We start from the raw sequence: 22,216 nt of genomic DNA, 5'->3' as shown, positions 1-22,216 counted from the left end.
TAATCGGTCTGGTTCCGCTCACTCACCGGTCTCTGGCACTCCCCTCAGTTGGTTGGAAAACTTTCTTTTTCTTTTCGCCCGCAAGCCCTAAAAAAGGTACACAAGACGAATGGCTGTCTGCAATTTTAACCCGTCACGAGCAGACGGTGCCCAGTCCGTACGCGGCGGCAGTAGGTTAATGCTTTCCCGTCCCCAACTTTGGTCCTTGTGCGCTCAAGGATGTGAAATTATTTGTTTTCCTCTCGAGCCGGCCGCACGAGTCCACCGTGGCCGTGGAATGGGACTATGATTACGACATTGGATCGGCTCCGATTCCCTTCGTCGGAACCGTAATAACGCCACCGACCACTTCCGCATAAATCCGTTTCCGTTAGTGCAGTCGCTACCGGGGGACCCGGGGTCGTTAGTTTCACTGCCTTTACATTTCTTTGCTTTTACACGAATAATTGGCTCAACAGGTGGCGTTTGACGCTACAAAGGAGTCAATTTGCTGCGTGAGATGCACACAAAAAGGAAGGGAAATGGAACCGGTTGGGAGGTAGGCAACGATGTGACCTGGGTTTCCTTGTCTGGCCGGCCAGATGCATCTCCTTTCAACCTAGCGGAGAAGTAGCTAAAGTTACAGATGCATTCTTTGCCGTTGTACCAAGGATTTCGAAGGATGACGCTCTGTAATCACAGCTCTGTAATACACTCGGCTTGGAAGTTTCCTCTCATTACGAACAGAAGAAGTAGTTTCAATTTAATGGTGGTATATAAAATAGCAACATGAAATGAAATGATTTATGAAATTGGTACCTTTTAATGCCACTTCTTATATGGTCCGTAGTTCATGAATGTCAGCCTTATACAGTTACCATTCGGCTCTACTGCGATGGAGTTCAGCCTCGTCAGACCGCTTCAAATTAAATGAAACATTTTATTTTACGTTGAGTTCGCTAATTTAAATTAGTTTGATTTCAGTACCAATTTGAAGGTCGATATTGTGTTTGAATTAGCACTTCTCTATTACTTTACGGTTCGCTGCCAACTCCTCGGTGATTCGGTGTAGACTTTGGTGCAAACCATCAACTAACTGTGCCCGTGTTGTCAATGGTTGCTATGATGATTCTTGGTTGGGCTGTTCTTTATATCATACATAACAAATACTATGTGTGGTGGTTCTTACAGAACAACATTTTGGTGAAGAAAAGGACAAAAAAAGAACACGCTAAATCCAAGTAACGATCATATGTTGGCTCATGTCACGTTTTTGCGTTAAATTAAAATTGAATAATTCTGTTTCTCCTTTAAGGATTTGCATTCGATTTGATTTGCGAACTCCGCCCCAGGAAGAAGTTTTAACGATCCCGCCATTTCAATTAATCCATTCCCAACCGGCTAAAGTTTAATTGGAGTGGAAAATCATCTTCCATATTTTTCCCGTTTCTGCCTGGAGGCTCCAAACGGGCTGTGCTAATAAATACAGGTAACAATTAGCCATGCACGGTACAAATGCTCAAACACAAATTTCTCCTCCACTCCGATCCCGAAATGGCGTCGCAAAAGCGGTAATGAAAGAGCAAATAACTACGATCGGTAAACAGTGACCATCATCCGGTGTCATAATAATTGTTAACGCCAGTGACGGGCAGCGGGCGTGTTGTCCTGATGATGGCTGATAAAAGTTGCCCACCACTACGGTGAACTGTTTTTCTTGGCATTTTTCTCGGCCACAAAGGCGCGAGATAAGGAAAACAGTCAGTCACCGCCGGTCGTCGGTCGGTAAATACAGTGCAAGCGATCTCGGCGACCTGGGGGCGGGTTGGCAGGATTTTATGCACGAGCCTGCGGTTCCAGACGACGCAAACGGGGCCCGAGGCGAACGCAAATATTGATTACCCGGCCGGGCCCGGCCCGGCCACTTGAAGCGAGCTCAAACCGGTTGGCGAATTGCTGCCACGAGCGGCCACCACTCCGGTGCGGGGACGGTGAATGAATGGTTAGAACAGACTGAGAGAACTACTACGAGGTTGATCGTGATCGTGAGTACTTCCAAAAGTAGCCCAAATTACCAGCGTGGCTCCCGGAAAATGTACCAACTGTAAACAAACAATCCGTCACGCAATCCGTGACCGCCGTTCGAGAGCTCGGCGCCCGTCAAGCCCGTGGCGCGTGTGGCTTCGCTGCTCCACCAACACCACCACCAGGCGCCTCCACCGTTGGCCGTGAATTCCGGGTGGCCGTGGGGGCGGAGCCGAAAAGGGCGCGCGGATGGGAAGAACACACGAGCGTCCTTGGACCGTGCACTGATAATACGCTGCACGCGAACATCTTTTTGCGCGGCGCACTTTAGAACGTCAGAACGGTGCGCTGCACTTTCACGCACACCACCGCACAGGCTCAGGCGGATCACCGGCACCACTGCACTGGTGGCCACCCTACTGGCCACTAATTGTTTTGATTCGCCGTTTTGCGCGCACTCGATTGTGTAATACTCGGAGTGCATCGGGAACTACTACCACTCTCTGGCCAGCCAGGCTGTGTTGGTGGAACCGGTCGGCTGCTGGAAGTAAACGTGGCACCCGCGGCCACTCGTAAAGTGATTCACCATTCACGGTTAGTGTACTTAAGCGAAGTCAATGTGTACTACGAGAAGGGGAAAAAAGATGGCACCTTAGGAGAGCAAATAAATAACAAATGAAGGGAGGGGGGTTGCGGAAGAACTGTTCCTTACTGTTCAAACGACGACTACTATGATGGCTTTGATCGGTCAAAACATGAGTTGCCCTTGATAGAAATGACTATCGGTCGTTGTAGCTACACCCTTTAAAGGGTGAACCGTAAATAGTTTATGTTTAGAATTAGATTTAGTAATAAGTAAACGTAGGTTAAGGTTAGCACAAAATGAGATTGCTTTTAAAATTCATTCCCAATCAGGTAAATGAAAAATTAGGGTATGATCATATGTACCACTACTAGTAGTGCCATTCATTTTATTAATTAAATGCAAAGGGAAAAACAACTTACACGTCCTCCGAAACGTCATTATAGTACGTTTGGTATTTGGACTTTTACCTCAATCCTAGACCATGTTCTCCAGCTGTGGCTAACCTATCGCCCTGTCGCCCCCCATTATTTGCCCTGAAGCGAGAAATCACCACCTCGAAATTGATTTAAAAGTTTCGTTCCCGGGATGTTGACCGGTGCAGGGAAGCTTTAGTGAGTTACAACTTAAACGTAGCGCCACTGTATTGCAAAAGAATCGAAGAATTCGACAAACCTCCGACAAGTATGACGCAAGTGATGACAGCGGTGATTGTGTAACATTAATGAAATCATAATTAATTACACTTCATTGATTAAGTCAGTGGTCTGTCCAGTCCAGTCCGGGTCGGTGTGTCTGTGTGTGTTTTGCAAAAAGCCCCGTAATTATTCTGCCTTTTCCAGCGACCCGTAGCGCATCGCCCCGACTAAAAGGCGTTGTAAATGGCGCGCAATGGACGTCAGGGAAGTCATTCAAGTCTCCCGAACCTACACCCCCCACTTACGGGCCGTGTTTTGTGGCGCGAAATCGACTTCCTTTATTGGATGTAAACAGCGTTTATTTACGGATGCGGACGAGTTACAGTTCCACCTACCTTAGGGACCGCTGCTGCACGCAACTCACGGCGGTTCCCCGTCGCGCTTGTCGCGGTGGACCGCTCCTTCAAGTCGCTATTTGTTTGGTGGATGCGGATACAGGAACCTCAGGGTCAATAGAACGACCCGTGTTGTGTAATCAGCTTATCGTTACAACCGTTACACCAACACCAACTGGTACTGTTGCGTTTATGGAGCTGGTGAACTGGACAGATGACCATTCGGAGCACCGACGGCAATTGAAAATTCGCTCGACACTCTCTGACACCCTCAAACGGGACATTTACAAACGCAAGATCGACATTATCTTATCGGTTGCACATCCGTGCACTTCACTTTCTAGTTTTCTCCTCGTCTCTGCAACCGCAACTGCATTAGAATTTCACCCTTTTTGCGCCCCTCACGAGTTCGCACGATGCCTGGGAGCGACCTTCACGACATCACCCTGAATCACACTCAACATTATTCTGTCGCTTATCGCTTACCAGCCGTATGTTGCACATAATACCCGATGCACTCCAGACCAACTGTTGCACTCACTGCACCACTGCTTCACTCGCACTTTGGGATGTTGAGTCGAGAAAAGGCTTTCGGTGCCCGCTTCCGGTATCTAATCCTCGCGGAAGGTACAAAACAGCTACCCTACAGTCCGGCTGCGCTGATTAGGCCCGTCAGCAAACGGCCACCGTCCGTCCGTCGTCGGCGCACCGGTTTCAAGTTCACGGTAGCCACGCGACCCGCTTGCTTTTCGGGGTTAAGTTCAAGCGCACGACGTGCATCCGTTTTCACCGACGCATCACTATTGTTTCCCACCTACTGTGGGCCACTGCGCGGGCCCCTGTTGCATCATCTGCCCTTCGCGGACGCATACAGACTCTCGCTGGCCACCACGCCACTCCAGCCAGCCAGCCGCGATCGCACGTCTAATCACGATGGAAAAGGGCGCAACAAACAACAACAGCCCCCGTCGGTGGGTATGTGTGTGTTCTCGTGTGCCGTTCGGGGGGCTTTTTATCGTTCCAATCTCCGGCGGGTGGAACTGGGGATCTGGCGAGGCCAGCGAGACCGGCGAGGCAGCATGCGCGAGCCCCGGGGCGGTGCGCACTGTGTGGCATTCCAACGGTCAAAAGACAGGATAAACCAACGGAACGTATCTCACGTACCGCCCGATGGTCAGCGTCTCCGCCCGGGCTGGGTCTTTGTTCCTTGTTTGAGTTCCGCCAACTCGAGTTATACAATTTCGATATTTAATGATCCTTTTGCTTTGTTAATTTAATAGATTAAATTTAAACCAACCTTGACTTGTGTGCTTCTTTGACGAGCGACGGATCCCTCTGTGCACCTGCGGGTGCAGTTGCAGTGCCACGCGAAACTAGATGCACACACTGATGCACCTCGGCATGTTCCTATCTCACTACTACTACCCGCGAGCGCGATCGCAACCACCCCACGCGTCACACGGCTAATGCCACCAACGTGTGGGGCTGGGCGGCTTGGGAGCGGGTTTGCGGGCGGTCGGTTGCATCGTGTCGCGTTGCGCTCGGTAACGTTAACTATCGCCGAAGGTTGTGCCTGCCGCCTGTCGCCTTCCGCACACACGCTGGTCACGGCGGCTGGCTGGACCGGTAGCCGCGCCGAGTACCTCATTCTTACAGCACGCGCGTTCCGCGTTGACACGCCGCCTTCCCGTCGACAATAGACGAGTGGCGGGATCCGATTACGCCGACGTCGGAATCGAGGCGCCCAATTTTCTGCTTACGATGCGTCCACCGGGAGCCATTAATCTGTTTCTTCTTCTGATCGGGAAACAGAAAGAATTTGAATCTTTTATGTATCTCTCGAACGCAATAATTTACCCAACGACTTAATGAGACTGCAAAATATCTAATTGTCCACGGAGATTAAGAGGCGCCTGCTGTTGGGATGGCCACATAAGAGCTGGTTTAAGGCTGAGGCATTAAGATGCATTGGGGCAGTTATGGTGCCGTGCCTTGCGAAATTGCATCTCTTTTTCTCTCCGCCCTTCTCGATAACCATTACGGGCCATCTAGTTAAGCCGATGACCGTGAGGGCATTGCAGCATGGACATGGCCTTCGCGCGTGTTCCAGGATGAAGGTTACGGTTAACGAAGCCTCGGTCAACACACGCTGCTGACCACGATGCAGCTTATTATCCGCCCGGGAGACACAATTTTGTGCAGCCACTTATCGAGGGTCATGATGACGATTGACTAGATCTTGGGCGTACGGAGTCGTCCATCGAAGGTACTTGACCGGCAGTTCACATGTCCTTTCAAGCGACCTTATTTCAAAATACTTTTATCTTTTGTTGTGCAAGACGATAATATGACCCCATCTTTCAAAAGTTATCAAACGTTTTGAGCCTCTTTTTGCTTTGTTTCTTTCGAAGAACGCATTCCCGGAGCGTATTATGGTTGCATGGATTTTTATTTCAGAATAATAAACCAACTAAGCCAACCAATAAACCAATAAGCTATAAATTTAAAATGTAACAGGTAAGTTTATTTTAAATGTATCGCAAATCGAGTAGATTATACTTGCAGACACGGCTTCTGCTCCTTAGCTTCCAGTTTTTCGTTGGTCGTTGCGAAACCGGTCCCACCCTGTCGAAGGAAAAGATAATTAGAATTGCTTTGCTACCGATATTAGCGATTCTAACCATTTTGCTTACCCTTTGCAATGGAATTATGTCGGAATCCTCGAGTTGTTCATTCGTCAACGGGTGGATCATGTCCTTCTTGATAATCTTTTCAATGCACTCGATCGTCACGACGTCTCCGCTGGGTGTGATTTTAAAGTCATGAGAAAAAGTTAGCCAAAACCAGACTATTCCGGGTTAGTGTAGATTCTTACGTTGGCTTCAGTACGGCACACGGCACCGCATTGTTCAGGATATCGTGTGTCACTGCACACATGTAGCGGTTCTCCTTCGCAATCAACGACTTCTTGTCGGACGGGTCCTTCACCAGGGTAAACTTCACATCGATCAGATCCTTCGCCTTCAACGGTTTACCAGAAACCGGACAATAGATTTTACTGTCCGGCTTCTCTAGCCGGGCTACTTTAGCGGACGGCGTCTGCGATGGTACCCAGAAGCTAGGCAGTTCTTTGCGCTTGCCGAGAGACACGTTGGAGATCGCTCCACTGGTACTTGGTTGGTCTGTGAGACACGATTCAAAAGGATTAGAGTCGAGGCCGTTCAAGCGCTTACCGTCCATTACCGTTCGGTTTCGGCGTCTTATTAGTCACGATGTTCTTTTCGGTGGAAATGAACTTGTCCAGTTTCTTCTGCACCTCCGCATCCGCCTGGGCCGCACGATCTTCTTCGTCGGCCTTGGACTGCTTCTCGTACTCTTTCATTTTCCGACTGTATTCGTTCTTCTTCGATATGATGTACGTCAGTATCGCCTCCTTATCAAACAGATATCCTTCTTTGCTGTGAACGAGATCCGAATCGATCTTACGCATGTTACAGCCAGCACACGGAAGCGAACAACTTACGTGATAACCGGAGTCCGGCACGGTTGTAGGGTTAGCGAACAACAATCGAAACTTTTCACCGAATCCTTGCCGATCCGACGCGAAGTCGTGCCGAAGCCGGAATTGGCAGCATCCTTTTTCTTCTCGTGGTACGTGTAAACGGCTCCGGCAGTGCAATTCCTGGCGTGGCGTGTCATGTTAGGCTAATGAAAGTAATATGTTAAGGTAATTTCCAACTTTTAGGATTACAAATTCGCAATCAGAGAGCACAGAATTCCGTTCGTGTTTGTCAACAAACAACGACAACGACGAAGACGTCAAATAGCGTTGCGAACAGTGTTGCCAGACTTAGATCATAATTTAGATCACTTCGCGGATTAGATCGCATTGCACAGCATAAGGAGAGTTTCTACTGCATCCCTTTTTGGGCTGAAAAGAAAATGGAAAAACTAGCATTTAGAAGTAACACCATGTTTTACTGCCAAATGTGAATTGACCTTTTGAGCTTTTATCAATGTACAATACTGAGCAGATGCAGCTCCCAATTGAATATGTTTAATATTTTCGAAAAGATCGTTGTTCCCAATGAATCATTATTTTAAATGGTTGAGTTTAAAAAAATACGTATTGGAGGAATTTCGGGAAGGGAAAACGAACAGAGGATGAAAACGAAGACTCAGTCCCTCTTTTTGCCAAACGCAAGGATTCGCAAACAGGGATTAATACTCGAAGAAGGGGACCGCAAACCGATACCCTACACAATGGAAGGTACGCCGTACACAAAGCAGGTTCCTCGTCTTTTATTTTCGCGCAGTCTCTTCACATGATGCTGCTCTATTTACCTTCTTCACCCTTCTCCAGATATGTTGCCGGTCCGGTCCAATAAAGAAAAAGCAGTGAGAAGCCACAACTCTTGTGACACGGTAAAACAAACCATCGTTGTCTGGTTTATTAGACCGAATATTGTCGTTCAACAACAAGATAAAGGCTCATGAAACATACCGAATCGGTTGGTCTTATCGCATTGACACTGTTGGAAACCCCCCGGCACGGGTTCAAGTGGTCTTCTGCGTTAAATAAGCACTTCCCATACTCAACAGGCAAACAATGGACTGTCAATGATAAGGAATTTGCATGATGCCCGTTTCTCACGCGGGCCATTCGAAGAAGAAGAATAAAACTGAAATCGGGAGCATAATTTGGGAGCCCTTAACACTCGACACTCGACCTGCAGCATCAAATCAGCCGTCACGACCACCGTCGTTGTCACAGCAACCTCCCGGAGCATATCGCACGTCGACGCCCTATCGCGGCGCGTGGAATCCATTACTCACTGGCCGCGATTCCCAGCCGAGCTCCCAGTATCTCGTCGACACTTCGCCGGAACGGAACGTGGACGTGGACCATCAGCGCTGTGGTCAGTGGGCTCAACGTTAACGGCCAGTACACAGGCAGCCCGCGAGCACCACTCCGGTAGTAGTGTGCCCTGAAAATAGTGTCGCCAAAAGGTCAGAATCAGAATTGTGTGAGTAGTCCGAAGGAGAACCGTATTTCGGCGAAATGGAACTCTTCTTGAAAATCCCCGAAATGCGAAAAACGACGCACACCGCACGCTATCGGTCCCGATTACTTCGTGGTGAGATTGTTTTTCGTTAATCGGTGGCGTCGTTATCAGCGGTCAATAAGTGCGCCTCACTCAAAACACGAAGCCGGTCTAATGGAATCAATCAGTCCCGTGAAAAGCTTATTTGGATACGGCGCCAAAGCAGAGGGCCCATAACGCATTGGGTAACCACCACGTGGTCCGCGCGAACGACGACGATTTATCGTTGCCACCAAGCGGCTGATTTCCGTTTGTATAAACAATGTTCCGAATTCCTTTTGGTGCCCTGCGTGTCCAGCGTGTCTGTCGTCCGTCTTTCTTGGTTTCTATTTTGCTTTACCGCTTGGATTCTGCAAATGCAGCAAACAACGCGGGTGTTATGTTTTCGCGCCACAAAGTTTACTTCCGCTGCGCGGAGTACACCATAGAACTCGCCGTTAATGCCGTTAGTTGTGGTCAACGCGTCGTGGAGGTTTCGTGAGGCAAGTGAAGCAAATGGGCACGTTCTTTTATGGCCCGAGAAACTATCAGGCGGAATTTGGACGGTGAGATTAGTGTCAATTTAATCCCATTCGGCTGGATGGCTGATAAGCGAATTCCGCATCGCAGTCCATGGCACGCAAGCACGCATTGATACGAGTCAATTTCTGTGGCACGTTGTGTTGGAGTTGGAGTCAACGCCACTGACCGGTACTGCAGTTAAACGATAGCCACGGATTAATATTCTGATTGGTGGCTTTCGGTCGATAGTTACCGGAAGTGACCGAGCAGTGGCTCTACAAGTGACCCGTTCAATCATGCTCCCCCCACCCCCAAATCCAGTAATGAAGGTGAACAAATTGATGATAAATACCCAGCGCATTCCTTCAATTCGCACGTGACGAAGATGATTGATACGTGCGTGTGGTGCGGCTTATCAGCCCACTGCGAGGCGGGTCATTAGCACCTTTCTGTTTACCAAGCCACCGGCAGCAAGGCGGCGCCCCGTTCGGTGTGAGAAATCATCTACCAACATCCATTAACCTATTTATAAGTGCCAAATGATGAATTTGCACAAAAAATCGGGCGAGTGAACGCAACTAAAAGTCGGCGGAAATGACGCCAACGAAAAACGGTCACATCTGATGCCGGGCGACGGTCCAATTAAACGAACTTAAACGAAGAAGATCATCTCCGTTTGCTCGGACTCGGTCGGATTGTTTGCGGGTAATTTTCGACGTCGTGACACGAAAGTAAACTTCAAGTAAATTATTCATCAACCACACGATGGTGGAGCCCCCCTCGATTGCGTGGAGGTAGCGATTTGCTGCGGCACCATCATTATCATGCGTCACCGACGTCACTGCCGGTGATGATTGTATTGATTTATCCTAAACACGCTGCCAAGCCCACACTGACTGCCTGTCGGGTGTTCTCCCAGAACTCCGCAGAAATCCGTAAACATGGCAGCATGTCGTTAATAACGTCCGCAAACTGACCATCCCCATCGAACGATTTATTTTCTATTGGGCACAGGTAGGGGCAACGGGTTATGACGTGCTGAAGATTGTTTGCCGAAGATTTATGATAGGCATCGTCCGTGATAAACTGAATTGTAAATAATAAGCGTAAATTAATAGGTCCCCACATTCATGGGTGGCATTGTGTTAAGCAACATTCTTTAACATTCGCCGACTTGCAGACTTGCTAATCGACATGCTAACGATAAAGGAGATCGACACACCGATGGCACTTTCTTGATTAGCCAATTCACGTGAGAAGTTAGCAATCGTAGGTCATCAATAACATTCAAGGACACTTGAGCCGATATACATATTACTCAACTCTGCCGGTGGTTACTGCATATTAAACGTCCTCTGGACACGAGTTACTTGACGTGATAAGGCCAAGTGAGCATATTTGTTGCTATCGAGCCGTCCTGACAAGCTGTTACATCTCTGCCAATAACCGAAGAGCATCGACGGCTTAGTGCCGCGATAAGATAAGCTCTAATCGCGCGCTGACGCATCTCGGATAGGGGTAGCCAGCGCACAGTAGCACCACTCATCGTTTACATTTTCCAGCAGCCCAAGATCATGTTCTGCCGGTCATAGTGGGGTGCGTATCCTTGATCAACCAACGGCGGGGCCCGTGTGATTGTGTGTCGTAGAAGCCACAGCAAGTCGAACGACGCGGCAGCCATGACCGTCGTGGCGGAACCGAAACAGACCGGCGGTGGGGGGCTGCGGCGTGAGATGGGTCTCATGTCGGCGATCAACGTGATCATCAGCGTGATGATCGGTTCCGGCATATTCGTATCACCGACGGGCGCCCTCAAATACTCCGGTAGTGTCGGGTTCTGTCTGGTGGTGTGGACCGTCTGCGGTGGAATTTCGCTGCTGGGAGCGCTCTGCTTTGCCGAGCTGGGCACGGTTGTACCGCGGTCCGGTGCTGAGTATGCCTACCTGATCGAAGCGTTCAAAAAATCGCACTCCTTCTGGGGCCCGTTACCATCGTTCGTGTGTGCCTGGGTTTACGTGATGATACTGCGGCCGGCCGAAATTGCCGTCATCATTCTAACGTTCGCTGAGTACACGATCCTGCCGTTACGCCATCTGCTCGGAATCGAGCATCTACCGGCGGAGGATCTGAATTTGCTGGTCAAGCTGATCGGAATCTTAGGGCTAGGTAATTAATCCTGTGACCTCTAACCGGCGCACACTTTCTAACTCTTTCCCGCAAACTAACCGCATTGCGTATGGAACACTTTTCAACTTCCACCCCGAAGGCATTATCACCTACATCAATCTCAGCAGCGTGAAGCTCTACGTGACGATCAACAACGTGTTTGGCTTCTGCAAGGTTGGCGCCTGTTTGGTGGTGATCTTCGGTGGCATCTATCAGCTGGCCATTGGCAACACGGAGAATTTGTCGGGGGGCTTTCAGGGAACGCACACCAGCCCCGGCTACATTGCACTCGCCTTCTACAATGGCCTTTGGGCGTACGATGGCTGGTCGAGTGTGACCACGATCACGGAGGAGATCAAGAATCCGGAGGTGTAAGTGTTTCCCACGCAGTACTCCTGCTTGCCGTATGCTGTCTTTAACAATGCCTGCCAATTTTTCTTCGCAGCAACATTCCACGATCGATAATGATCGCAGTTCCGATCATCACAGGGCTGTATGTTTTCATGAACCTGGCCTACATGACCGTGCTTTCGATGGGTGATATGATCGCATCCGAAGCGGTGGGTATCGATTTCGGTGACCGTGCGCTTGGTTCGTTCTCCTTTCTCATCCCGCTCGGTGTGGCATTGGCCACGTTCGGCTGCGCGCTCAGCATCCAGTTCGGCGTGACGCGCCTCTGTTACGTAGCCAGCCAGGAGGGCCAGATGCTGGAGCCCTTGTCGTACATTCACGTGCGCCGTTCTACGCCGGCGCCGGCCGTCGCCATGCAAGGTGTGCTGGCGCTGGCCTTCATATTGGTCGGCAACATCGAGACGCTGATCGAGTTCGCCTCGTTTCTGATCTGGTTCTTCTACGGGTCGGCCGTCGTGGCGTTGCTTGCGCTCCGTCGAACGCAACCGACGATCCACCGCCCGTACAAAGTGCCCCTGATCGTGCCCTATATCACGCTCGCCGTGTCCATCTTTTTGTCGGTTGTGCCGGTCATCAGTGATCCGTCGCCAAAGTATCTGTTCGCGCTCGGCTTCATCCTGAGTGGTGTGGTAGTCTACACGCCGTTCGTGTACTACAAAGTGCGTCCGAGATGGATCAATAAGCTCACCTTCCTCATACAAGTGCTCTTCGAAGTTGTTCCCACTACCAGCAAAAGTGATTGAACCTATCAACCTATGATTAATAAACAAATCCTTTTTTTCTAAATGCGCGGCTTCATTTCGGCTTCGGACGTGCTGATCGATGATGGCAATTTAGCTCTACGATCTGAAGTTCTCTTTATTGTGTATTTTTCCAAAATAAATCCAAAGAACCGGTCCATTGGCGCAACGCTCCCGGTACGTTTGGTACGAGCACCGGTGCACTCGCGCGAATGGTCCACGTTACAAACACATCGCAAATACACATGATGGGGATCGAGATTAATTCTGTTGGTTCAGTGTCCGTGTTAGCAGTTTGGAGAGAATTCGACCATAGTTTGCTCTCTTAATTATGCTATTATCCATCCCATCTAATCAGTTGTGTTTGATAAAGTTTCACAGTTATTATTCCATAATAAAAAACAAAAATGGTAAAGAGAATTCAACACCAGTTCCACATTTGATGGGTCAAATTCGTGTCCCAGCGGTTGGTACAAGAGAGAACAACAGCCAAATGTGTGTGTACCTTCTTCTTATGGTTTTGAATTATGTTTTGTTCCTGTTTCAATCTGCATCTCAGAGCTGATCTACACAAAGTGGAGAAATTATGAAGATGCTTTCCTCTTTTCGGGAGGTCTACCACAGTTTTGTTTGGTACTAAACACTTAGAATCTATACGTTTCAAACCGTACCGTAGGTGATTAAAGGCTAAACTACAACTACACCCTATTACACTGCATTTAGAAAACAGATTGGTAGCAGATTCTAGTAATAATAAACATCATAGCGTTACACAGTCCTTTTTCAGGTTGAATATGTACATTTTAAAATTTGTCGATGCACCGCGCATCTTTCGCGCGTTCTTTCTCTACTAAACACGCCAATCTACTTAAACGCCAACGTGTCACTCTTCGTGTAAGGTGCCTCCTTTCTATGTGTTCTGCTTACTTTCTTCACTGATTAATCGACGGAAATGTATTGAAGATGTTTGGGAGAGCGCGCGCGGCAAAACTTGTGAGTTCAGTGTTTTAAAATCAACGGTACGTTAGTCTCAAGTCTTGAGCAAAACATCGGGATGTAAAGATAACTGGTTTCAAAATGTTCTGGTTACAGTTTTAGTGGAGCGCGCCTCCGTTGTGTATAAAATTTAAAAGACTAAGCTTCATAAAAAGGAAGAATTATTATGTGGAATTGTTGGAAATTATTCTAACATCGTGTAATCGATAGTCGCGGATTAAATGTTTGGCAAACCGTTCGACCTAACATAAGATTCCTGTCCAATTTCCGCACTTGCGCTGTTGTGAGAGGAAATAAATTATACCGTGGCCATCCACCACGACCACGAGGAGAAAATGAACCAACAAACCCTATCACTGATTAACAACCGATTGTGGGCTGCCGTTTACGATGAAAAACGCATTCAAAGGCGAGAAAAGCGGGATGTAACTTAAGCACTACGGTATGGGTTTGAAAAGAGGGTGACAATTTAAATAATTCTCTCACAGAAAACATATTGAGCGCCGTCTTTCGGTCGGTCGGACACTTAGTTCAGCACTACCTGCGGTGGTGGGTAGGCAAAGGCCGGGGTGGCTCCGTTAGCAGCGTACTGGTAAACGGCGGCTGCGGCCGCCGCCGCTGCCGCAGCACTCGACGGCATGCTGGCTGGTTGTGCTCGTGTCGTGTAACCACCGCCATACAGGTGCGCCGCTGCGGCTGCTGCCTCGCCGACAGAAGACTTGTACGAGGGAGGTGCTGCACCGTACGCCGCAACACCATTGGTTGCGGTCGCCACCGACGGATGCGCTCCGGCTAGTCCGGCCGCACCTGCACCGGCGGCGCTGAGCGCGTATTTACCCTGTTGGTAGCTCGACGCGAAAACGGTGGCGGCAGCGGCTGCGGCAGCAGCGGACGATGCAGACGAGGGAGCGGAGAATCGACTCTGCCGTTGCCCGGCGGACGCTGCACCTAGGCCACCGACAGCCTGCTTCAGACCGGCAGCGCTACCGAGACCGAGCGATTGCGAGAGACTGGCCATTCCGACACCGTACATGGCCGCGGAGGCGGCCTGCATAGCCCGCCCATCGCGCGGTGCACCGTATTTGTCACTGCCACCACCGAACTTCGGGGCACCACCATCGCGCTGTCCGCCGAACCGACCACCAGCACCACCGCTACCACCGAACATGCCATCCCGCGGGGGACGGTTCTGTTGTCCGCCGAAACGATGGTTACTGTACCGTTGACGACCCTTGCCCATGTTTGGTTTGGCAAGCTCAACTAACCGTGGATTAATGACCTACAGGGAGAGAGAGAGAGAGAGGCGCAATGTGACATAGTACGATACGGCCAACGGGTGAGCAGCTTACCTGATTCGCTTCGCGCAGCACGTTGATCAGATCGTTGGCTTTGTTGGCATTTGAGTTGGTGAACAGGGTGTAGGCGGTGCCGGTGTTGTTCGAGCGTCCCGTTCTACCAATCCGGTGCACGTAATCTTCCGAATTGGACGGATAGTCGTAATTGATTACGAACTTTACGTCTTCCACATCTGCAGGCATGTGACACAGGAAGCTTGTGTTATTGCTTATACTCTCTCGCGCCGCTCGCGGAGGGGGTGTGGGTGGAATTTGGGGGTTTTTGGGGGACAGAATTTCGGGCGACATTGCAAGTCATGTCGGACCCAGCAGTTAATGTACACACGCGAAGGGAAAGCTACCAAGTACTGTGTCATGTTACTGAGGAAAGTCGTTTAAAAGCTCGACATGTCGAGGAAATAAACGAAAGAAAATGGTAAGAAGGACGCGGGAAACGACCGGAAGATTATTCTGCATCTTCACCGGAAGGAGACCGTGAATCGAAGTGAAGGAAAAAGGGATACAGCGTATGTAGAGGATTCTCCATCGTAATAGGTAGAAAAAGAGGCAGTGTGAAGAAAATTACGTGGGATATTGTATTATTCTTTAAACTTCGTACCGATCTCACCAATCATCCATCAACATCTGCAACGAGATGTGGCGCGAGAGACAACGGAACAAACAACGAGCCACAAACGGACAGATGCCGAAATCCAACAATAGAAACAAAAGCGACACAATTGGGTAAAATTGTCTTTGGCATAACACACCTCTCTGACGATCTGTGTTCGAGGTCGGAATTTCGCTTGCGTTTGTCTCTGTACAAATGAAATAATAAATGTATTTTTTGTAGGGCACGAAAAACCGCACCCCCTGTTTGTTGTTTTAATTTGAGAGAATCATTTGAAGCACTTTCATTATGTTACGTCCGAGAAGCTAGAAAGGCAACTAAACAACGTCCACTACAAGTTTCTTTTTGCAAAAATCGTAGGATATGCGCGCATCTGGACGAACGTACCCAAATCGAAACCATTTACATCCTTTGTACAGTCAAGTAAGTGGCCAGGAGATCACACAGGATATTTCTAATATTTCTTTCCGTTTGTAACTAAATTGATGTCCAAAAATTTGTTTCACTCACTCTTAAGGAACTTCCTTCATGCATAAATATCACCACACCTGTGAATGTGAAGCACAGTGGCCCATAACGAAGCCGCAACCTGGAGCATGGCAGGTCGAATCAGCTACGAAAATTTGGCACACCCAATGTCTTTCGCCCAGTAATGATGCAGCGCGCCACGTGCCACACAGCAGCGTGAACCGAACTGGGGGACCGCCGACCGTAAACCAGAACGACGTTGTCTTCGAAGGGAAGCATGGTCGGTTTGACGACACTCGGTGAATGCCACGAATAGTTTAAAGCCTTTGTAGATCACAAAGTTCAATGGTGAAGCAGTTTGAGCATGATACCCCTTGATCTCATACTATTATTATGCAGCAACCTCGGTTTATGGATGGTATTGAATGTAAAGCTCCCTTAAGCCTCGTTAAGGCTTGAAAAGCTAACACCGACCAAGCATGATTGGATCTAGGTTAGAATATAACAATCAACGCTTAAACTATCTTTTAAGAAAATGGAACACCTTGAGTAGAGAAGAGAAAGCGGACGGTCTACGTAACGAGTGGCGGCTGTTTGGGACACATCTGGAGTGAAAGACTTTGTACACAGCACACAAAGTTCGGGCGTTATTTGCCCCATCGTGCCGATGGATAAGTTGAAAGTAAAATACAACGACAAAGAGAGCGTGAGTGAAATATGCGTTAACAAGTCCTTAGGCGTGTGTGAAAAGAGAATGACCAACTACTACAGTCTTAACAATAGTCGCTATCGGCAGAAGAGTGTTTAAGGTTAGCTGAATGAATATACTCTAAGGAGTCTACCACTTCCAGCAAGAAGGGAGAAACCCAAGCCAGCTTAATAGCTAGTCCATTCGGAATCGGACCGGACTAGGGATCATCTGTCCCTCGCCTCGTATTTAGTGTAACTGACTAATAGCGATTTGAGCTTTAAAGCCCGAACCCTATATTAGGACGATAGATCTTTCTTACTGGCTAGTAACGTCACAAAACAAAGCAAAATCACACTGCTGCCCGTTCAGTTCAACTGCCTCCATATTTGTTTTTGCATCAAAGAGTGTGATGAGCATCAACCTTGTTTCGTTTTGCTGGTCGCGGCCCGAGCCTATCCGACCAACCACATTTTGCTTAGGTTAATGGGCTCAATTTTATATCTTTCCTGGTATTCACGATGGATTAATATATTAATGCTAAGTTACCCTTCTTGGATCTTGAGTCCAAGTAGAACAAACTTCCTTTACAACTGCTGGGCGTTTGTCGCGAACCCTGACGCTAGAAGCAGCTGAAAGAAATATTGCCACGCGGTTGGTCCTGCAGCATCTAGAGCCAACTGTACTTACCAAAACTCCGCTTACAGCTTTAGCACTCGAAGCCTCTCCGCAGCTGATCCTTACAGGTTCTGTACGAGCAGCCCCTGTAAACTGGTGGGTTAAGTGATTATATAGCCCAAATGATGTGTGAATACAGGAAATACATAAAACCATTTTTGTCCATCACGGCCAACAGCAACAGAAACAAATACTTCAAACAAATACAGAAGAATGTAACCCCAGCAGGTGTGACTTGTGCGGCTTCAGCTGATCGCTGCTGCTGCTGTGGTTCGAATTGCGACAGTAAGAACAACACGCCTCTCGGGGCGTGTATCTGCTCGCCCGCCTGTTTTAGGCTCCACACAACATCATAAATCTAACCGTATTAAGCACTCTCTCTCTTTCTGTTTCCCTTACCGCATGCGGCACGCGAAACGTGCCGTTACTCTTATCAATAAGTTTACCATGGTTAGAATCGATCTCGGCCGGAATTCAACTGACTGACAAGGTGTTGGCTATAACGTGTGTTTGTTTTCGCTCTTGCGCTGATTGCAATGCAAGCGGCAAGTGCGGCGCAGCTTTCCTTCAAGCTTCGCAGAACTGTTCACAGCGGCGTTTTGTAGGTAGTAGCAGAGGGTTGTGGTAGTAGTGTGTGTTATCTTTGCAGATGATGTACGATTGCTAAGAGAGTCCATCATGCGCGCCATACGCATGAAGCAGAATAACTATCCCAAAAAAATGCAGTACCAGTACGGAACGGAGAATGGTGTACGAGTGAAAAATGTGAGAGAAGTTTTTGTTTTGACTTTTGTTTGCTAACGGTAAACATGCAGACAGACATCGGTAGCCCGGATCTCGCAGCAACAACCTGCCCCGTGTGCGGGGGAACCGTGGAAATATTATGCGTCACTTTCCTCCTGAATGTCGGAAACGATGACCGATTCATGGCGGGAACAAGTGTGTCCTATCGACGAGGGCCGGATGGTTTTGATTCTAAAACACGCCTGTCCTGCTGGGATCGAGACGGATAGGTCATTTAGGCAAATCCACAGGATGAGAACCCACGCGTTGGCCCCGACCATAACCGATTCCCGAACATGGCAGATTCGGTTTGTTTTGAATCTTCTTTAGCGCGAATCGTGCGTGCGTATTCCTGGGCAAATGCTGTTTGTAGCAACAGCACCGGACGTCAATCTCTACATTTACCTTTTTGTTACTAGTCTTTCTTTAGAGGGTGATGATTGCTTTGGTTTCCTGCTGGAACAGCGGTACCATCTAGCGGAACGTAAAAACTTACCCAAGCCACGAGCCGCCACATCCGTGGCCACCAGGATGCCCTGGCGTCCATTACGGAAAGCACTGAGCACGTAGTCACGCTCCTGTTGCGACTTGTCGCCATGGATGGCCACGGCACGCCATCCATTGCGGTTAACGATGCGCGTAATGTCATCCACACGACGCTTCGTCTCGACGAAAATGATCGTCTTCGTGTCCGGTTCTGCGGAAATCTCCGTCAAAAGCTTCATCAGCTTCTGATCTTTCTCGTAGTCCTCGCACACATCCACTATCTGCAGGATGTTGTGGTTTGCTGACAGGTTCAACGAACCGATGTTGATCTGAATGTAATCGGCCAAAAATTCTTCGGCCAAATTTCGCACCTCCTTCGGCCACGTTGCGGACCACATCAGTACCTGCCGATCGGGCCGGATTTGTCCCATGATCTTGCGGATCTGTGGCTCGAAGCCCATGTCCAGCATACGATCGGCTTCGTCCAACACCAAGTAGGTGCAGCGCCGCAAGTTTGTGATTCCTCGTTCGAGAAAATCGATCAACCGGCCAGGGGTTGCAATGACGATCTCAGCGCCTCGCTCGAGATCGCGTATTTGCGGCCCTTTTGGGGCTCCGCCAAAAACGCACGTATTGTTTGCACTGACGCGCGATCCGAAATCGGTCGCCACCTGCTGGATCTGTTGCGCCAGTTCGCGGGTTGGTGCCAGGATTAGTGCGATCGGTCCATCGCCACGACGAATGCTGGTCTGGTGCTGAATGTGCACCAGGGACGGCACGACGTAGGCAAGCGTTTTGCCCGACCCGGTCTGTGCAATTCCGACCATATCGCGGCCGCTAAGTGCAATCGGCATTCCCTGTGCCTGAATGGCCGTCGGTTTGCTGAAGCCCTGTCGCTTCAACTCCTCCATGATGTAGCTCGGCAAACCACCATCCTCAAAGTCCATGCTCGGTCGCGGCACTTCGCGGCCCTTCAGGGTGATCTGATGCTTGTTCAAGTAGCCCGCAATTTCCCCCTCAGACATGCCCACTAGGCCGGCCGACGGCTGGTAAAAATTCTTCTCAAAGGGCGTCAAATCTTCCGGCTCCCATTTTAGGGTGCGAAGATTTTTGCCATTTTGCGATTGCCGGTCAAACGATGGTCCGTTGCCGCCACCGTAACCTCCGGCGCCTCCGTCACGGCGAAAACCGCCTCCCATCTGGCCACCTCCTGGACGACCTCCGGCCATACCGCCGCCACGGTGGAATCCACTATTGCCAGTTTGCGGGCGATTTCCGTACCTGTTAAAAAGAAAAACCGCAGGAACACGAATATTAAATGCGACCATTTCTACCAATTTTCAATGACTCATCAATTAACTGAACAGGCAACCCCCAAAAATCAATAATCGAAATATTGTTACATTGGTGGCGCTCGAGCAACGCAGAATGGATGATAAAATGTATATTTTCTGTAATGACGGGCATTTATCGGAATTCCGCCCAGAGACTTCGTCAATTTTCCATGGTAACCAAAGGCAAGAGAAATAGGTCGTAAATGTTAGAGAAAAAAATGCAGCCAGGTTTTCTAATGCCGCCATCTTGGAAATTACTTTGCGGAGCGCTAATTGATGACGAAATTTTCACCGTCACCCTTCGGGCTGGAAAACCTTTGACCAGCAATTATTCCATACTATTCCGATTCTATACTTCGTTTACTTACATCTTTGCACACTAACGGAGGATATTTCAAGCAGATAACGGGCAAATATATGGAAAACGGTGGTACGCGGTTTGCACGGCCTTTCACTCACAGGTACTTTGCACTTTGCACGATTCCTAGATGCGTTTGCTCAGCTTTCTCGATCTAAGACCACTCAGCTGAGAGCACTCAGCTGGCCTCGCTCGCAGGCTGTCAAAAACACTGCGTGAACTCTGCGAACGTACTCTTACTGTTTCGAATGCCTTCAAAATATATTTTATTTCATTTCATAATTCTCTATTATTTGCTTAGTTTTCGCATTTAATTTTAAAAAGAGAATTTTATGCAAAACATACCGAAATTATGCACCTGAGCAAAGCGAACATCAGCTATTCATATTTAGATGCGTTTCAAAAGTATAATGGAAAACAAACAAGTGACAGCTTTCAGAAAACCTCATGTTTACGGCAAGTTTTGCGTTCATAACAAACCAATTCCGGTGGCCGAGTTCCGGCGATTAAAATTATTTACCAATTAAAATGTGCAGTATTGTGGAAGATGATTTCGGCGACGATGGTGGTGCACACGGAATGAAGGAAGATACGCCTCAACCTGGCTTGACCTCCAATGAGCTCTGCAGTAAGTGCAACACGGAGGTTGCCGTGCTCAAGTTGAACCACAAAGAAGCACAATGTCGGCTCTGCTTCCTGCACTACGTACGCCACAAGTTTCGTGCATCGCTCGGCTCCTCGAAGATCGTCCGCCGGGGGTCTCGTGTTCTCATCATATTCACCGGAACACCGGAAAACATAGCCCTGCTCGACATGATTCGATTTGGTTTGGAGCAGGATTCGTTCAAACAACTACGGATAGAACCTGTACTGCTTTACGTGGATGATGATTTCATCAGCAAAACTACAGAGGAACGGAAAAAGAAACAAATCATGATTGTGGAGCTTCTGCAGCAGTATAGTTTTCCGGTGCATTACACTGTGACCGGTTCTTCGAAGGCAGTCGAATTACTTCCTGCCAATTCGTTCACCTCACCGGGGGGCTTCGAGCAAGATGAACAACGCTTGCTGCGGATCATAACTGGCACACGATCCAACACCTCGAAGCAAGATCTGTTAGCGCAAGTTCGCAAGCGAACGTTCAAAGTCATTGCAAAATCCCTCAACTGTAGTTACGTGTTTCTATCGGATATTGGGATCGACCTAGCGAAAACGCTGCTTTCTAATGTGGCTCTCGGACGGGGTTGTTCTATTGCACAGGATGTGGCCTTCTGTGACGATCGAGACGGGTCGGTCAAACTTATCCGACCCCTACGTGATTTAAATCCGGACGAAATCGTGCACTATCTGCAGTTCACTGAGAAGCGATATTCCTGTGTACCTCACGAGAATCACTTTGAAGATAAGCCTAGCCTACAGAATCTGACGGCAAAGTTCATCGATAACCTGCAGGGGAGTTTTCCGTCCACCGTTTCGACGATCTATCGTACCGGCGATAAACTGGAAGCTCCTCCGGCTGGTGCCCAATGTATTATCGGTGCAAGCTCAGAAGAAGATTGTCTGGGACTATTCGATGTCAGGAAAACACCAGCGAGTAACGACCGGGAGAAGTGTGTTTTCTGTGGGGCCCCTCTGGACTATCGGGGATCGAAAACGTTATTTGCAACGGAATTTTCGAGGCTGGTATCGTCGCGCATTCATGCATCCTGTAGTCATGAGGAAATTGTAGAAAAATCGAAGCAAATGGAACACGATGCCGAGCGGATGGTAAACGGCGAAGATGAAGTAGAATTGGGACAGCTGAAGCAAGTTCTTTGCCATGGCTGCAGGAACTTATTTGTTGATCAGGAACAATAGGTGTTTTTGTGAATAGATAAAATGGAAACTACGAAAAAATAAAAACGTTTTTAAAACATC

The 22,216-nt window shown here is 48.7% G+C and overlaps 4 protein-coding genes across 7 annotated transcripts; 2 read left to right on the top strand and 2 right to left on the bottom strand.

Annotated features, from left to right (window-relative positions):
* Nucleotides 1–6,130: 6,130 nt before the first annotated feature.
* Nucleotides 6,131–7,405, bottom strand: LOC131216216 (nitric oxide synthase-interacting protein homolog). The gene is made up of 5 exons (XM_058210648.1): nt 7,144–7,405; nt 6,864–7,078; nt 6,496–6,802; nt 6,314–6,422; nt 6,131–6,245 (listed from the first exon to the last, which is right to left on the bottom strand). The coding sequence occupies exons 1-5, from the start codon at nt 7,317–7,319 to the stop codon at nt 6,174–6,176; spliced, it is 879 nt and encodes a 292-aa protein (XP_058066631.1). The 5' UTR covers nt 7,320–7,405; the 3' UTR covers nt 6,131–6,173.
* Nucleotides 7,406–8,487: 1,082 nt separating this feature from the next.
* On the top strand, nt 8,488–12,571 carry LOC131208667 (b(0,+)-type amino acid transporter 1-like). Of its 4 annotated transcripts, none has more exons than XM_058201491.1 (4): nt 8,488–8,630; nt 10,792–11,392; nt 11,493–11,763; nt 11,838–12,571. In XM_058201491.1, exons 2-4 carry the CDS (start codon nt 10,906–10,908, stop codon nt 12,544–12,546), a joined length of 1,467 nt encoding a protein of 488 aa, XP_058057474.1. In that variant the 5' UTR covers nt 8,488–8,630; nt 10,792–10,905; the 3' UTR covers nt 12,547–12,571. The 4 variants fall into 4 exon arrangements, with proteins under 4 accessions (XP_058057474.1, XP_058057490.1, XP_058057466.1 ...); XM_058201507.1 differs by having other exon boundaries at nt 8,498–8,630; nt 10,789–11,392; XM_058201483.1 differs by having other exon boundaries at nt 8,504–8,647.
* Nucleotides 12,572–12,649: 78 nt separating this feature from the next.
* On the bottom strand, nt 12,650–20,413 carry LOC131208658 (uncharacterized). The gene is made up of 4 exons (XM_058201473.1): nt 20,310–20,413; nt 18,618–19,888; nt 14,889–15,067; nt 12,650–14,818 (listed from the first exon to the last, which is right to left on the bottom strand). Coding segments are annotated over exons 1-4 (2,205 nt in total). The 5' UTR covers nt 20,312–20,413; the 3' UTR covers nt 12,650–14,065.
* A 374-nt stretch (nt 20,414–20,787) lies between these two features.
* Nucleotides 20,788–22,173, top strand: LOC131208696 (cytoplasmic tRNA 2-thiolation protein 2). Its single transcript, XM_058201519.1, has one exon. It carries the CDS (start codon nt 20,828–20,830, stop codon nt 22,154–22,156), a length of 1,329 nt encoding a protein of 442 aa, XP_058057502.1. The 5' UTR covers nt 20,788–20,827; the 3' UTR covers nt 22,157–22,173.
* Nucleotides 22,174–22,216: the final 43 nt, after the last annotated feature.

The sequence above is a fragment of the Anopheles bellator genome, chromosome 1 (genome assembly GCF_943735745.2).
Source record: "Anopheles bellator chromosome 1, idAnoBellAS_SP24_06.2, whole genome shotgun sequence".
Taxonomy (NCBI): Eukaryota; Metazoa; Arthropoda; class Insecta; order Diptera; family Culicidae; genus Anopheles; species Anopheles bellator.
Note: the sequence above shows the minus strand (reverse complement) of the source record. Positions and strands in the feature narration are given on the sequence as shown.

Coding starts and splice junctions, on each gene's coding strand:
- LOC131216216 (XM_058210648.1), bottom strand. CDS start 7,319: ATGACACGCCACGCCAGGAATTGCACTGCCGGAGCCGTTTACACGTAC. Junction 6,423..6,495: donor TGTGCCGTACTGAAGCCAAC/GTAAGAATCTAC, acceptor AATCACACCCAG/CGGAGACGTCGTGACGATCG. Junction 6,246..6,313: donor ACATAATTCCATTGCAAAGG/GTAAGCAAAATG, acceptor TTCCTTCGACAG/GGTGGGACCGGTTTCGCAAC.
- LOC131208667 (XM_058201491.1), top strand. CDS start 10,906: ATGACCGTCGTGGCGGAACCGAAACAGACCGGCGGTGGGGGGCTGCGG. Junction 11,393..11,492: donor GATCGGAATCTTAGGGCTAG/GTAATTAATCCT, acceptor TCCACCCCGAAG/GCATTATCACCTACATCAAT. Junction 11,764..11,837: donor GAGATCAAGAATCCGGAGGT/GTAAGTGTTTCC, acceptor TTTTCTTCGCAG/CAACATTCCACGATCGATAA.
- LOC131208658 (XM_058201473.1), bottom strand. Junction 15,068..18,617: donor TGTGGCGGCTCGTGGCTTGG/GTAAGTTTTTAC, acceptor ACATGCCTGCAG/ATGTGGAAGACGTAAAGTTC. Junction 14,819..14,888: donor TGCTGCGCGAAGCGAATCAG/GTAAGCTGCTCA, acceptor CTCTCCCTGTAG/GTCATTAATCCACGGTTAGT.
- LOC131208696 (XM_058201519.1), top strand. CDS start 20,828: ATGTGCAGTATTGTGGAAGATGATTTCGGCGACGATGGTGGTGCACAC.